We start from the raw sequence: 16599 nt of genomic DNA on the forward strand, positions 1-16599 counted from the left end.
TAATGCTGAGGTGGCTTCTGAGGCCCCCGGTGCTCGCTGCCTCTGCCCAGGCTGGGACAGCCCCTCGTCACCTCGTGGTGGTGCCCATGCCAGGGGTGGCACAAGGCCGTCTCTCGCTCCTTCCCAACCCAGATCAGTGTGAGATTCCCTGATTCCATGGTCAGTCCATCTGCAATTGTGATTTCCCTGGTGGTGGTGCCCATGGTGGTGCCCGTGGTGGTGCCCATGCCAGGGGTGGCACAAGGCCGTCTCTCGCTCCTTCCCAACCCAGATCAGTGTGAGATTCCCTGATTCCATGGTCAGTCCATCTGCAATTGTGATTTCCCTGCTGGGTCACGGGTCAGGTCACCCCCGTGGGATGCTGAATTTGGGTGCTGAGCAGAGCAAGCGTGCTGGTGTCACCCTGAGCTGGGGCAATCCTGTTCAGCTCCCGGTGATGGAGCTCGGAGCGTTCAGGTGCCCCAGGGCACGGGTTCAGCCAGGCAGGAAGGAGCTGGGGTAATTAACGCCCAGCCTCGTCATCACACCCAGCTCACACGGCACAAACAAATAGTTACCCACCAATCAGAAATGGAAACGGGTTTCTGATAGCCTGGAGCTCTGGCCCGCGATGCTGGGTGTGACAGGGCTGGCTGAGGATGCAGGAGTGGAGCTGGTCCTTACCTCGAGCAGCTCCCAGGAGGGTGGTGAGGGCACACCGTCCAGGCTGTGCCATCCTCCCCTCCGGGTGAGTCCAATCAAGCCATTAACGAGGTTTGGCTGCTCTGCCAGCCCACAGCACCCACGTGGGCAGCACCACCATGGCCACAAGCAGAGCTGGCGGCCCAGCCTCTCCCAGGGCAGGTGGCGCTGCCTGGGTGGCACCGAGGGCCCAGGATCCCCAGCTGTGGTGGGCAGGGTCGTGCCATGTCCTGGGCCCTCTGTGCCAGCCTGAGCCCCGAGCACTCAGTTCCTAAAGGTGACGAGCACAGGGACTCTGCTGGCCTGGACGTGTTTGTGACCTGATCAATGTGTTCTGGGCAGCATGTCCTGGTCAGTCTGTCCTGGTCATTGTGTCCTGGTCAGTCTGTCCTTACCGATGTGTCCTGGTCAGTGTGTCCTGGTCAGCGTGTCCTTACCAATGCCGCCTGCTGGTTTCCCACTACCAAGCAGGAGCAGAGTAGAGCTGGGTCTGTGCCCGGTCTGTGCCAGGATCTGTGCCCGGTCTGTGCCTGTGCCCAGCTCTATGCCCGGTCTATGCCCGGTGTGTGCCTGTGCCCGGCTCTGTGCCCGGCTCTGTGCCCGGTCTGTGCCTGTGCCCGGCTCTGTGCCCGGCTCTGTGCCCATCTCAGGCCGAGCGCAGGAGCTGCCCCCGGGCAGTCCCAGCACAGTTCCAGCCCGGGAAAGGGGGCACAGCCCTGGGACGGGGCCTCGGCCCCCTGAACCTGCTCCAGGTGCGATTGCGATTGCCCCAGCAGCGGGGCCGGCCATCCCCGGTGCCCGAGGAGCCGGTACCGGCACCAGAACCGGCACCAGAACCGGCACCAGAACCGGCACCCCGCCCCTGCCCTGCCGCCCCCGAGCCGCGGCCCCGTTCGTGTTCAAATAACGCTGCTCGTGCTCGCCACACACACACAGAGAGGCCTCACACACCTGTGCACACACACACCTGTGTCACATGCACCTGTGTCACATACACAGAGCTGGCTCACACAGCTGTGCACACACACACACACCTGTGTCACATGCACCTGTGTCTCACACACACACGCACACAGAGGTGTCACATACACAGGTATCACACACACACCTGCACACACACACACACAGAGCAGGCTCACACACCTGTGCACACACACACCTGTGTCACATGCACCTGTGTCACATACACACACAGAGCTGGCTCACACACCTGTGCACACACACACCTGTGCACACACACAGAGCTGGCTCACACACCTGTGCACACACAACTGTGCACACACACCTGTGTCACACACACCTGTGCGCACACAGAGCTTTGTCACACACACACACAGGGGTCTCTCATACACAAACACACAGATGTCTCATACACACACCTGTGTCCCCCACACACACAGAGCTGTCAGACACACATGCACACACACACACAGCTGGCTCACATACCTGCACACATACACACACACATACACAGAGACGTATCACACACACAGGTATCACACATACACCTGCACACACACAGGTGTCACTCACTCCCCTGCACACACACACAGGTGTCACACACACCTGCACACACATACACACACACACATGGTGTCACACAGACACACACAGAGCACACAAGTGTCTCACATACACCTGTGTCACACACACACACACACACACACACACACACACAGGTATTACACACACAGGTGTCACTCACACCCATGTCACACACACACCCGTGTCACACACACAGGTGTCACTCACACACCTGCACACACACACACACGTACCCGTGACACACACAGCTGTCTCACACACTGGCACGCACACTCTCACCTCATTTTCACACCGTGCTCCCCCCCCTTGGTGGCCCCCGTGTCACTTCCCCCTCCCCCAGCTCATCCTCTTTGTCCCCAAAGCGGATTATGGCGCTGGCTCAGCGGGACACGAGTGTGCCAGCGGGGCCACACCCCCGCCAGCCCAGGGGCCTCAGGTGTGCAGGGGGGTCACACCCCTCACAGGTGTGTGCACAGGAGTGTCACACCCCCCAGGTGTGCAAAGTGGTCACGCCCCTCCCAGGTGTGCACAGGGGGTCACACCCCCTCCCTGGGCCCACACCTGTGCAGGCAGCACGGGCAGGCCATGCGCAGCCCAGCAGGACAGGTACAGTGAGCATGGGATGGCCCGGGTGGGCAGGGGATGTTCCAGGTGTTCAGAGGTTGTCCCAGGTGTGCAGGGGATGTTCCAGGTGAGCAGGGGAAGCCCCAGGTAGAGCCCTCGGGCAGGTGGCAGGAGTGGTGACAGCAGGCAGGTGCCAGGGGCTGCTCTGGCAGCGCAGACAGGTGGCATGTCCTGAATGAGGCAGTGCAGGCAGAGATGGAGCAGGCAGGTGATCCCTGGGCATGGCAGGTGGGGCTCAGGGCAGCAAGGGCTGAGTGCAGGGCAGGTGATGCCCAGGGGGTGCCCTAAGCTGGGCAGGTGGTGCAGGTGATGCCCAGGCAGTGCAGGTGATGCCCAGGAGAGAGAGGTGATGTTCAGGTGGTGCCCAGGCTGAGCAGGTGGTGCAGGCAATGCTCAGGAAGGACAGGTGCTGCCCAGGTGGTGCCCAGATGGTGCAGGTGATGCCCAGGCAATACAGGCGATGCCCAGGAGATATAGGCGATGCCCAAGCGACCCAGGTGGTGCCCAGGTGGTGTTCAGGCAGGACAGGTGATGACCGGGTGCTGCCCAGGTGATGCCCAGGCAGTGCCCAGGTGATAGAGATAATGCCTAGGCGGTGCAGATCCCTCCCAGGCAGTGCCCAGGTAGTGCCCGGGTGGTGCAGGTGATGCCCAGATGATGCAGGTGATGCCTAGGTGATGCCCAGGTGCTGCCCAGGTGATACAGGTGGTGCCCAGGCAGTGCAGATCCCACCTGGGAGATGCACAGGTGGTGCCCAGGCAGGACAGGTGATACAGGTGATGCCCAGGCGGTTCAGATCCCGCCTGGGAGGTGCCCAGGTGGTGCCCAGGCAGTGCCCAGGTGATACAGGTGATGCCCAGATGCTGCCCAGGTGATACAGGCGGTGCCCAGGCGGTGCAGAGCCCGCCGGGCCGGAGTCCGTCCCAGGCCGCAGTCCCGGGTCAGCCCCGCCCCCGGCGCGGCCCCGCCCGGTGCCGCCCCCGCCCCCCCCCGTGCCGCCGGGCCGGGGCAGCAGCGCCGGGGGCGGCGGCGCCGGGCAGGTACGGGGGGGCGGGGGCCGGGGGGGCACTGGGGGGGCCGAGAGCCCGGGGAGGGGGTCCCGGGCTGGGGGGGGGTCCCGGACACGGGCGGGTGACACCGGGGAGCGCACGGTGGGAACGGGAGAGCCCCCCGACCCCCCGGCCCCTCCTGTGCCCCCAGCAGGGAGGGGGTCCCGGGGAGCAGAACGGGGACCCCACACCGCGGGCCGGGGGTGGCAGACGGGGAGCGCCCCCCTTCTCCGCCCTAATTAATTACCTGCCGCTAATTGGGGGGGGGGCGCCATATGGCTGCCAGTGCCGAGCGCGGGCAGTGTCCCCCTGCAGACCCCCCTGCAGACCCCCGGGCTGGGGACCCGCACAGCGCGGGGAGGGGGCGACACCAGTGGGGTCGGTCGGGGGGACACGGAGGGGACACGGGGGGGGGACACGGGGCGAGGTGTCGGGCTGGCACCTGCCGGTGGGACCCTCGGCTGGGCACAGGGACACCCTGGGGACACGCTGGGGACAGGGACAGCGGCCTGGGGTCCTGGGGAAGGGGACAGCGGCCCGGGTGGGTGACACGGGCAGGGACAGCCGGGCACGAGAGGGGAAGGGGAGCCCGGAGCGGTGACAGCGCTGGGAGAGGACAGGGGGACAGGGAACAGGGATGAGGACACGGGCACAGGGGCCCGGGAAAGGGGACCCGGCGCGGTGTTCGCGCTGTCCCCGGGGCTGTCCGGCCCGGGGGTGGCAGCCCCGCTCGTGCCTCCCCCGCCGCAGGCGCCCCCCGAGGTCCCCGTGTCCCCATGGCGGCCGCGTCCTGCCCGGCGCTCCTGGCCGCCTGCCTGGCGCTGCACCTGGCCACAGGTGAGCTCCTGGGGACACTGAGGGGACACCGCGGCTGGGAGGGACCCGCGGGGACCCTGGGAGGGGCAGCCGTGAGAGGTGCGACCCAGGGCACGGGGACACAGGGACCTGGGGGGACCCAAAGGTGTCACCCGAGTGCAGGACACTGGGGTTGGTGGCCCACCGTTGTGGGGACCGAGACTCGGGGTGGGGGCCCTGGGGACACACGAGCGACCTGCTGGGGGGGTGCAGGGAGCGGGGCTTGGCTGCTGGGGACAGGGGGGACCGAGGGCAGAGGTGGCAGTGCTGGGGACATGGGGACCCCGGGGGGGTCAGCAGGGCCCGGGTGGGGCAGGACTGGAGAGGGGCCGGGAGTGGGACACGGGGACCCCCTTGTGTGTGTCCCCCCCACGGACACGCGTGTGCCCCCGGCAGCCCGGGGCGACGGCTGCAGCGGCTTCGGGAACCTGTTCACGGAGATCGCGGAGAACAGCGCGCACGGCAGCCTGGTGGCGCGGCTGCCGCCGCCGGGGGACGCGGGGGGCGCGGGGGGCGGCCCCGGCCTCCAGCTCTGCCTGGTGGGCGCCGACGCCGCCTGGTTCTACCTGGACGGGCGCAGCGTGCGCCTCAACGTGTCGGCAGGGCGGGCGCTGGACCGCGAGGTGACACCGCGGGGACACCCCGGGCCTGTCCCGCTCCAGCCGTGCCGCGTCCGTCGGGTGTCTGTCCGTGTCTGTCCTGTGTCTGTGGGGTGTCTGTCCGTGTCCATCCTGTGTCCACTGTCTGTCCTGAATGCACCCCCATCTGCCCTGTGTCCATCCTCCACCCACCCGTGTCCATCTACCTCCACCATCCATCCCTCCATCCCTCATCCTTCCGTGTCCATCCTCCATTCATCCTGTGTCCATCTGTCCATCCTGCATCCTTCCGTGTCCATCCTCCATTCATCCTATGCCCATCTTCTGTCCATCTGTCCATCCTGCATCCTTCTGTGTCCATTCTCCATTCATCCTGTGCCCATCTGTCCATCCTGCATCCTTCCCTGTCCATCCTGTGTCCATCCCTCCATCCCTCATCCTTCCGTGTCCATCCTCCATTCATCCCGTGCCCATCCTGTGGCCATCTGTCCATCTCTCACCCACCTTGTCCATCCTGTGTCTGCCATCCATAGTCCATCTATTCTGGGGCCTACCATCATCTGTCCATGTTCCATTCATCCTCCTTCTTCTGCCCATCCTGTGTCCACCCCATACTCTTGTGTCCATCCCGTGCCCATCCTGTGTCCATCCTGTACCCATCCTGTATCCATCCTGTATCCATCCCATGTCCATCCCCTACTCCTCCTGTGTCCATCTCGTGTCCATCCCATACTCCTGTGTCCATCCCATGTCCATCCCGTGTCCATCCCTTCATGCTCCCTCCGTGCTGTGTCCATCCATCCTGCCCCTCTCTCCCAGACCCTCCTGCCCTATCCTATGGGACCCTCCTGTTTGGCTGGGGACCCAGCATGTCCCCGTGGGGCAGCCCCCTGTCACCCCTGTCACCCCATGTCACCCCCTGTCCCCACAGGAGCTGGAGTCCCCGGTGCTGATGGTGGCCCTGACGTGTGCTGAGGACGGCTCCTCCCCGGTAGGCCCCACACGCGGTGGGGACCCCAGGGGGCTCTGGGGCCCCGTGCCACCCTGGTCACTGCCTGTGTCCCTGTGCCACCCTGGTCACCGCCTGTGTCCCTCCCCAGGTCGAGTTCCGGATCATCGTCCAGGTCCTCAACGAGAACGACAACCGGCCCCACTTCCAGGGGGCCACTGTGCTCACCCACAACGTCAGCGAGGTGACAGGGCCACGTGCTGGGGACACGGGGGGTGTCACGTCCTGTGCATGGTCCCAGTGATGGGGATGGGCACTGGGACAGGGATGGCTGTGTGCATGGACTGGGGACAGGGACAGGGATGGGGACAAGGATGGCTGGGGTCATGGGCACAGTGATGGGCATGGCCACAGGGACAGTTTGTGCCAGGTGGGTGCCCAGGAGGGATGGGGACACCTAAGAGCAGGAATGGGGATATTGGAGGTGTTGGGGGACCCCCGGTGACCCACACGAGGCAGCTCAGGGGTGTTTGGGGGTGCGGGGTGTATTTGGGGACCATAGAGGGTGCTTAGGGGTGTGGGCTCTGTACGGGGTGAGGGGTCTGTACGGGGTGTGGGGTCTGTACGGGGTGTGGGCTCTGTACGGGGTGAGGGGTCTGTATGGGGTGCTGGGGGTGGGCTTTGTACGGGGTGTGGGCTCTGTACGGGGTGAGGGGTCTGTACGGGGTGCTGGGGGTGGGCTCTATACGGGGTGCAGGCTCTGTACGGGGTGCGGGCTCTGTACGGGGTGAGGGGTCTGTATGGGGTGCTGGGGGTGGGCTCTATACGGGGTGCGGGCTCTGTACGGGGTGAGGGTCTGTATGGGGGGTCGGGGGTGGGCTCTGTACGGGGTGCGGGCTCTGTACGGGGTGCGGGCTCTATACGGGGCTCTGGCGGCCCCGGGGAGTGCCGGCCCCCCGGTGACCCCCTCGGGCAGCTGGCTCCGGTGCACTCGGTGGTGTTCAGCGCCCAGGCCGAGGACGCGGACGGGGACACGCTCATGTACGTCATCGAGCCGGCCTCGGTGAGCCGGGGCGGGGGCGGGGGGCGCGGGGGGGCCGGGGCCATCTGCCGGCCTGACCGACCCCCCCCCAGCCCGACGCCCGCTTCTTCCGCATCGACCTCCCGAACAGCGGCCGCGTGGTGCTGGCCAGGGCCCTCGACTTCGAGAGCCGGCGGCACCTCGAGGTGGTCGTGACCGCCGTGGTGAGACCCCCGCCCGCCCCGGGACCCCCCCGCGGGCCCCCGCCCCTGCCCATGGCCGCGGGACCCTCACCCGGGGCACTCGGACATGGGGCCCCCCTTTGCGAGCCCCCCACTTGTGGGACCTCGGTGCAGGACTCTGATACGAGACCCCCTCCTGTGGGACCCCTGCCCACCCCGCCCGCGGGTCTGGGGTCCCCGCGCCCCCCGCCCCTCTCGGGGTCACGGCCGTGCCGCGGGTGGGGTGCACAGGGGGGGTCCCCCCGGCCTGGCCGCCCCCCCACGCCCGCCGCCCGTCCCCGCCGGCCCCGCTAATTGGGGGTGACGTGATCCTGTCACCTGCCCTCAATCCCCCTCATTTCCTTAATGGGCCACCTGCGCCCCCTCCCCCCGCCGGCGCCCCGCCCCCTCCCGGCACCCCCGCACTCCCACGGACCCCCAGGGACCCCCACTCCTTCTTGGGGCTGGGGGCTCCTGTCCCTTCAGGTCCCCTTTACACGGGGGTCCCTGTCCCATGGGGGTCCGCGCTGTCCCCCTGCCCTGAGGGTCCCTGTCCCATGGGGTCCCTGCTGTGTCCCCGTGCCCTGGGGGTCCCTGTGCCCCCGTGTGTCCCCCAGCAGGTTTTGGGGGCCCCGTGCCCCGTTTTTCCCTGCGCCGTAGGGGTCCCTGTGCCCCCGTGTGTCCCCCAGCAGGTTTTGGGGGCCCGCGCCCCGTTTCTCCCGCAGGAGATGAACACCCGGGAGCGGTTCAACGCCTCGGCGCGGGTGCGGGTCAATGTGCTGGACGGGGATGACCAGTACCCCCAGTTCCTGCCCTGCACCCCCCGCGCCCCCCACGGCCCCCCGGTCTGCACCAGCCCCGTGTACACGGCCAACGTCACCGAGGGACAGCTGCAGGTGCGACACGGGCCCGGGGACACCGCGGGGACGGGGGGGCTGGCAGGGCTCACCCCCTGTCCCCTCCTTGTCCCCAGGGCGGACCCCTGAGCTTCAGCCCCGGCGCCGTCTATGCCGAGGACGGGGACAGGGGGCTGCGGGCGGCCATCACCTACTCCCTGCTGGCAGGTAGGGGACACGGGGGGACACCGGGGACACGGGGGGACACGGGGGGATGTGGCGGTCAGCGACGTGGGAGGCAGCGACACACAGACACGAGAGGGCAGGGAGGGGGGGACACGGGGACACAGGTGGGCACAGACACACAGACACGGCAAGGCGGGGACACGGGGACACGGGTGGGCACAGACGTGTGGGCAGGAATACAGGGACACCACAGCAGGGACACGCGTGGGCCGGGACATGGGGACAGGGACGTGTGGGTGGGGACACGAGGACAGAGGTGGGCACAGACACACAGACACAGCAGGGCAGGGAGGTGGGGACACAGGCGGGCACAGACGCGTGGGCAGGAACACAGGGACAGGGGTGTGTGGTGGGTGGGGACATGGGAACCAGAGGGGCCGTGGTGCCCGGGGAGGGTCCCAGGGCCGCCCTGCGCCCCCCCGTCCCTGGCACTGTGGTGAGGGGTGTCCCCACACTGAGGGGTGTCCCTGCCAGGGGGTCCAAGGCAGCACAATCCAATTGCCAGATCCACCGGGGCAAATTGAATAAAGGGATTGAGCTGGGGGGGCCCTAATCCCCCCTCTGCCGCGGGGGGGGGGGGGTGGGGTCAGCCCCCGGGGCACCCAAGGGTGCTCCAGCACCACAGGGGTTAAACCTCCTCCACGCTGGGGTTCAAAGGGTTAATAACGCCCTCCCTGTGTGTGTCCCCCCCTTCAAAATAAGGGGGGTCCCCCTCGCCATGGAGGCCCAGGAATGGATGGGGGGGGGACACCAGGGCTGCCCCAGGGGAGTTTCCCACAGTGCCCCGGGGCAGGAGGCGGGTGGGGGGGGGGGGTCTCGGGGGTCCCCATCTCTGCGCCCCCCCCCAGGCCAGGAGAGCAGCAGGTTCCACATCGACAACGTCACCGGGGCCATCACGCTGCTGCGGGCCGTGGAGAGCAGCCGGCAGACCCCCGAGATCTGCCTCAGCGTCATGGTGGGCGGGGGGCGTCATGGGGGACACGGGGGGCTGCTATGGGGGAAATGGGGGGCTGGGATGGGGGGGCTGGGATGGGGGGAGATGGAGGGCCCGGGCTGGGGGTCCTCAGGGAGATGGGGGCCTGGGCTGGGGGCTCCGCAAGGAGATGAGTGGCCTGAGATGGGGGTCCCGGGGGAAATGGAGCCCCCAGGATGGTGAGAGCTCCCCGGGGAGATGGGGGGCTGGGCTGGGGGCTCTGCAGGGATATGGGGGGCTGGGATGGGGGGTCCCCAGGGGGATGGGGTCCCCGGGATGGTGGGAGCTGCCCAGGATGCTCTGGGCAGCCCCCGCGGGTGGCAGTGGGTGACACCTGGGTGTTCCCCGTGTCCCTCCCCACCCCATGTGCCCCCCAGGCGTCGCAGGTGAACGACCCCTCCAAGTACGCGGTGGCGCGGGCCCTGGTGCGGGTGCTGGCCCCGAACCGGCACCCGCCGCGCTTCCCCCGCGCCCGGTACCGCGCGTTCGTGCCCGCGGCCCCGCGCCGCGCCGCGCTGCTGCTCACCTTCGGCGGGCAGGTGCTCGCCCTGAGCGCGCACGACCCCGACTTCCCCGAGGTGAGCGGCACCGGGGGCCGGCAGGTGCGGCTGCAGGCGGGGGGTGAGCAAGGGATGCAGGTAGGGACGGGCAGGGTGCAGGGAATGGTGCAGGTAGGGATGAAGGCAGGGATGGATGCAGGTGGGATGCAGGTAGGGATGCCGACAGGGATCACAGGCAGGGATCACAGGTAGGGATGCAGGTGGGGATGCAGGTGGATATCACAGGCAGGGATCACAGGTAGGGGTCACAGGCAGGGATGCAGGCAGGGATCACAGGTAGGGAATTACAGGCAGGGATCACAGGTCAGGATGCAGGTAGGGATGCAGGTGGGTATCACAGGTAGGGATCACAGGTAGGGGTCACAGGTAGGGATCTCAGGTAGGGGTCACAGGCAGGGATGCAGGTAGGGGTCACAGGCAGGGATCACAGGTACGGGTCACAGGGGTCACAGGTAGGGATGCTGTAGGGGTCACAGGCAGGGGTCACAGGTAGGGATGCAGGTAGGGGTCACAGGTAGGGATCACAGGTAGGGATGCAGGTAGGGGTCACAGGTAGGGATCACAGGTAGGGATGCAGGTAGGGGTCACAGGCAGGGATCACAGGTAGGAGTCATAGGCAGGGGTCACAGGTAGGGATGCTGTAGGGGTCACAGGTAGGGGTCACAGGCAGGGGTCACAGGTAGGGATGCAGGTAGGCATCTCAGGTAGAGGAGTGGGCAGCGATCAGGTACCTGCCCGGGGGGGATGCAGGTAGAGCTGACCCCCCCTGTCCTGCAGGGGGTGAATCCTCAGGTGCGCTACACCCTGAGCCACAGCGCCAACCAGAGCCAGCAGCTGTTCCAGGTGATGCCCAACGGGCTCCTGGTGGCCCAGGCGGATCAGCTGCAGCCCGGACAGAGCTACAGCCTGCAGGTGAGGGGACTGTGGGGCCTGGGGGGCTGGGGAGCATTGGGGGGCACTGGGTGGGCACGGGGGGCTGGAGGCTGTGGGTACCAGAGGGGCACCAAGGGCTGGGTGGCACCAGAGAGGGGACACAGGGTGGGACAGAGGGGACACTGAAGCTTGGGGGCACCTCCATGTGCCCTTGTGTGCCCTCCCAGTGCCACAGCCATGTCCCTGCGTACCCCCCGTCCTCACCACATCCCCTCCTGCCCCTTCCCCTCAGGTGCTGGCGCGGGACGAGGAATCGGGCGAGACCACAAACACGACGGTGGAGCTGGAGGTGCTGTGGCCGGGGCAGGCAGGTACGGAGAGGGGGAGCCCCCCAGAAACCCCCCAGGGACCCTCTGTGACCGTCCCCATCCCCACGGCACTGGGACACCCCTGGGGACCCTTTATAGGGACCCCCTGCCCCGTGGCACTGGGACACCCCCCCCTAGGGACCCTTTATAGGGACCCCCTGCCCTGTGGCACTGGGACACCCCCCCCTAGGGACCCTTTATGGGGACCCCCTGCCCCGTGGCAGTGGGCACCCCCCAGAGACCCCCTGCCCCCGGTGATGGGGTCACCCCAGAACCCTGCCCAGTGAGTAGGAGCCCCCCAGCACTGCATCCCCTGTTGATGGGGTCACCCCAAAGCCAGCCCTGTGTCCCCCCAGGATGGATTTTCCCCAAGATCCCCACAGTGACAGAATCCTCAGACCACCCCCGTGGGGTTCCACCCCAGAGACGGGATCCCCTCGGAGCCCCCTGGGATGGGATGTGTCACCCCCTCCCCTCGGAGCCCCCCCAGGCCGTGCTGGGGTTTGTCTCCCCCTGTCTCTGACATGTCCCCCATTGCTGTTCCCCCGTTACTGTCCCGGTCTCTGACGCCCCCCGTGTCGCAGCGCCCCGGGACCCGGCGGAGGCGGCGGCGGGCCGGGCGGTGCCCGCGGGGGCGCTGCTGGCGGCGGCGGGGGCGCTGCTGCTGCTCGCGGCGCTGGCGCTGCTGGCGCTGCTGGCGCTGCGGGCGCGGCGGCGGCGGCGGCGGCGGCAGCGCACGGCGGACCGGGCGGCGCTCGCCATCGAGAAGCACCCCAACGTGGTAGGGGCCCCCCAGCCCCCGGGCACCCGCCTGCCCCCCGAGACCCTCCTGCAGCCCCCGAGACCCTCCTGCACCCCCGACCTGCCCCAGAGCCCCCTGAGACCCTCCCTCACCCTCCGAGACCTCCCAGAGCTCCCCGAGACCCTCCTGCACCCCCAGAACCCCCCGAGACCCTCCTGCACCCCCGACCTGCCCTCAGAGCCCCCCCCAAACCGCTCCCCGAACCTCCAAAGCTCCCGCAGTCTCTCCCGCACCCCCAAACCGCTCCAGAGCCCCCCCAAATCTCCCGCACCCTGATCCCACCCCCGGGTCTGGGGTCGGGGAGGGGTCCCTGGGTGAAGGGGGGCGCTGCGGATCGGGGACCCTCCGGGGGGGAGGAAGGGGGTCCCGTTTGTGGGGGGCTGGGAAGGAAGGGGGGTTCTGGGTCTGGGGGGGGCTCTGCTGGTTTGGGGGGGGCCGTAGGAAGGCGGTTCCCAGGCCTGGGGGGGCTGAAGGGGCTGCGGGAAGGAGGGAGCCCCCCCGTGCCTCAGTTTCCCAGCTGACCCCCCCCGTTCCCCCCCACAGAGCCTGAGGTGGTTCCAGCCGGTGAGTGGGGGGCAAGGGAGGGGACCCCCAAAAATGCTGGGGGGGAGAGGGTCACCCTGCTCTGAGCCCCCCCAAAAGGGGGATGCGGGGTCCACTGTGCCCGGGGGTCCCATCAGGAGGGTCCCATGGGGGGGGTCGGGGTGCTGGGGGGGTCCCATGGGGGGGGGGTCCCGTGCTGGTCCTGCCGGGGGGAGTCGGGGTGATGGGGGCTCCCGGGGGGGTCCCTGTGCTGGGGAGACACCGGGAGGTCCTGGGGGCGTCCCGTGGTCGGGATTGGGGGAGTGAGTGAGGGTCCCTGTGCTGGGGGGGGGGGTCCCTGTGCTGGGGTGCCCGGGGGGGTCCCACGGACGGACGGTCCCCGGTCTGGGCAGGGTTTGGAGCACTGGGGGTCCCCATGGGGGTCGGGGTGCCGGGGGGCTCCACGGAGGGTCCCCGCGCGGGGGATGGGGGGTCCCGCGGGGGTGTCGGGTGTGGGGGTGGCCCCTGACCCCCCTGTGTGTCCCCCCCCCTGCAGGTGCAGGCCGGCAAGTCCCCCCCGAGCCCCCCCCGGCTGTACTACCCCAACGAGGGCTACAGCGAGGTGGGCGAGGTGCCGCCCCCGCCGCCGCCGCCCCCGCCGCCGCCGCCGCCCCCCGCGCCCCCCGCGCCCCCCAAAGCTCAGGCCAACTCGGTGGGGGCGGCGCGGCCCGCGGGGGGCGAGCCCGGGGCGGGGTCCCCGGCGGTGGGGTCGCCCCCCGGCAGCCCCGGGCCCCCCCAGCCCCCCCAGCCCCGCGCCCCCAGCCCCGCGGAGGGGCCGGGCGGGCCCGCGGAGGGCGGCGGCAGCCCCGGGGCTGGCGGGGGGCTCCGGGGGGCGCCGGGGGCGCTGCCCGCCCTGGAGGAGCTGAGCGAGGAGAGCCTGGAGGAGGCGGCGGGAGGCGACCCCCGAGCGGCGCCCCCGCTGCTGCAGCTGCTCGAGGACTCCATCGAGTGCTGAGGGGGCGAGGGGGCAATAAACACTGGAACCACGGCTGGGAGCTGACTGGGATGGGCTGGGAACTGGGAACGGGCAGCACTGGGATGGGCTGGGAACTGGGATGGACTGGGATGGGCTGGGAACTGGGATGGACTGGGATGGGATGGGAACTGGGAACGGGCAGCACTGGGATGGGCTGGGAACTGGGATGGACTGGGATGGGATGGGAACTGGGAACGGGCAGCACTGGGATGGACTGGGAACTGGGAGCGACTGGGATGGACTGGCATGGGCTGGGCTGGGCTGGGTGTGACTGGGTGGGACCGGGAAAGGGGCAGCACTGGGATGGACTGGGTGTGACTGGGATGGACTGGGATGGGCTGGGTGTGACTGGGATGGACTGGGAACTGGGATGGACGGGGTGGACTGGGATGCACTGGTGTGACTGGGAGCTGGACAGCACTGCGATTGGCTGCTGGGAACTGGGCAGCGCTGGGATGCACTGGTGTGACTGGGAGACACTGGTGGTCACTGGGGATGACACTGAGGGGGACACTGGGGTGCGCTGGGTGTCCTGGCGGTCACTGGTTCGCACTGGGGGGGTCACTGGGCTATCCCGGGAGGTTCTCCCGCTCCCCCCGTGCCCGCTCGCATTAGGGCGTTTCCCGCGTTCCCGTGGCCCCGCCCCTGGGGCTGTGTCACTGGCCACGCCCCTTAAAGGCGCCGCGTCCCTTAAGCGGCGCTGCCCCATGCGGGGGGCGTGGGTGCCCCTGTCCCGCGTGAGGAGGGTCCCGGCCGGGGCTGATGGGGCCGGGGGGGCCGAGTGTCCCCTGGGCGTCCCTCCAGTGCCACCAGGGCGCCGTGCGGTCCCTGTGCCCCGCGCGCAGGGGATTGGGGGCCCTGGGGTGCCGCGGGGGTGCCCGGGGTGCCGCGGGGGTCCCCGGGGTGCCCTTCCCCCACGCGTGACCCCGTGGCCGTGGGCGGCCCCCGCTAAGAGGCTTGAGCGGGAGTTTGCCGCTAATCCATGCCGGGGTCACCGGCACCGCGGGTCACCTCCGGCGGGGACACCGAGCGGCGACACCGCACCGGCAGCGCGGGGTGTGAGGGACAGGGGGGCGCGATGGGGCACGGCGGGCAGGGGGGGCACTGGGAGCACTGGGAGCGCGGTGCGCTGGTTTGCGCTGGCAGCACTGGGCACAGCGGGCTGCACTGGGAGCACGGCAAACTGGTGTGTACTGGGACATACTGGGACACACTGGGGCGTGCTGGGCGCTCTGAGAGCACTGGGACGTACTGGGATGTACTGGGAGCGCCGTGCGCAGCGCGCTGTACCGGCACACACTCGGACAGCTGGGTTATACTGGTCCATACTGGTCCATACTGGGAGCGCTGGGCGGAGCCGCGCCGCCCCCCCCCATTACCTTCCCGCCCCTCCCCCGCTCCGAGCCCCCCCAAATCCCCCCTAATCCGGGCCGCGTTAATCCCCGGCAGCTGCCGCGGCTGCAAATGGCCCGGGGGGGCGGGGGGGGGCACAGGCTGCGACCCCCGAGGAACCCCCGCGACCCCCGCGTGTCGCGCTCCCACGCGTGTCCCCCTGCGCCGCCCGGGGGGGCTGCGAGTGCGCCCCCCGCCCCGCGGGCCGGGGGAGGGGGGCACGGGTGGACCCTCTGTGCGTGACCCCCCCTGTGTGACCCCCCCCCTGTGACCCCCCCCCCCCTCAGTGACCTCCCCCGAGCGTGGGGCGCACCCCGCGCCGCCCCGTGCCTCAGTTTCCCCCGTGCAGGACCGAACCCCGCGGGGTGGGCGGAGCCCAGGGGGCGGCACCGCCCCCCCGTCCCCCCTCCTTCGGCAGCGGGTCCCGGCGGCAGCGGCACCCACGGACCCCCCCCGGCACCCGCGGGACCCCCCCCGCCATGGACGCGCCCCCAGAGCCCCCCGAGGGCGAGGCGACCCCCGCGGGACAGGGGGAGGGCAGGTAAGGGGGGCACGGGGGGGCGGGGGGGGGCTCTGTGGGGGCCGGGAGAGGGGGGGGCGGGATGGGGGTGGGGGGGAGCTGTACCGGGGGATCCCGGGGGTCAGAGCCGGGGGAAACGTCCGTGACAGGGGGTCGGTGTGGGGGGGGGGGTCATTGTGGGTCAGTGTGGGGGGATCAGTATGTGGTCATTGTGGGGGGGGTCATTGTGGGGGGGGTCAGTGTAGGGGGATCAGTATGTGGTCATTGTGGGGGGGGTCATTGTGGGGGGGTCAGTATGGAGGGGCCAGTGTGGGGTCATTTTGGGGGTGTCAGTGGTGGTGTCCGTGCCGTGCCCGTGCCTCGGGTGGGCTCCGTTCGCCGCCCCGCGGGTCCCTGGGCCGGGGGCGTCACCCGGGGACATGGGGGGGTCACCTTGGAGGGGGCGGGGAGCGCTGCCCTGGCCGGGGGGGGGCGCAGTGCCCCCTGCCCTGCAATGCCCTGCAATGCCCGGCCCTGCCTGCGGGGGGCGCAGCTCCGGCCCCGTACCCACTTTGGGGGCCACCGAACCCCGGGAGTGCATGGGGGTGACCCCCGGGCAGGGGGGGTGAGCGCTGAGGGGAGCGGGCAGTGGCGCCAGGGATCACAGGTGAGGGCAGGGCACTCAGGTGAGCACACAGGTGAGCACACACAGGGGATCTCAGGTGCTCACCCAGCAGCTCACAGGTGCAGACAGAGCACACAGGTGCTCGCCCAGGTGCTCACAGGAGCTCACAGGTGCTCACAGGAGCTCACAGGTGCTCGCCCAGGTGCTCACAGGAGCTCACAGGTGCTCCCAGGTGCGGCTGCTTTGCCGCCCCATCCCCCGGGGCTCGTTAGGGCCGCACGGGCTGTCCCCAGAGTCACCCGGGGCAAGGGGACCCCGAGGGA

The 16599-nt window shown here is 69.4% G+C and overlaps 1 protein-coding gene across 1 annotated transcript; it reads left to right on the plus strand.

Annotated features, from left to right (window-relative positions):
• Nucleotides 1–610: 610 nt before the first annotated feature.
• Nucleotides 611–13739, plus strand: LOC141728880 (protocadherin-15-like). The gene is made up of 20 exons (XM_074540192.1): nucleotides 611–727; nucleotides 1332–1490; nucleotides 2567–2662; nucleotides 3722–3890; nucleotides 4650–4736; nucleotides 5151–5377; nucleotides 6285–6344; nucleotides 6454–6546; nucleotides 7279–7365; nucleotides 7437–7547; nucleotides 8270–8440; nucleotides 8518–8608; nucleotides 9475–9581; nucleotides 9977–10177; nucleotides 10937–11071; nucleotides 11325–11403; nucleotides 11985–12055; nucleotides 12746–12766; nucleotides 13281–13355; nucleotides 13644–13739. The coding sequence occupies exons 1-20, from the start codon at nucleotides 611–613 to the stop codon at nucleotides 13737–13739; spliced, it is 2253 nt and encodes a 750-aa protein (XP_074396293.1).
• Nucleotides 13740–16599: the final 2860 nt, after the last annotated feature.

This window comes from Zonotrichia albicollis, chromosome 4, assembly GCF_047830755.1.
Source record: "Zonotrichia albicollis isolate bZonAlb1 chromosome 4, bZonAlb1.hap1, whole genome shotgun sequence".
NCBI classification, from domain to species: Eukaryota; Metazoa; Chordata; class Aves; order Passeriformes; family Passerellidae; genus Zonotrichia; species Zonotrichia albicollis.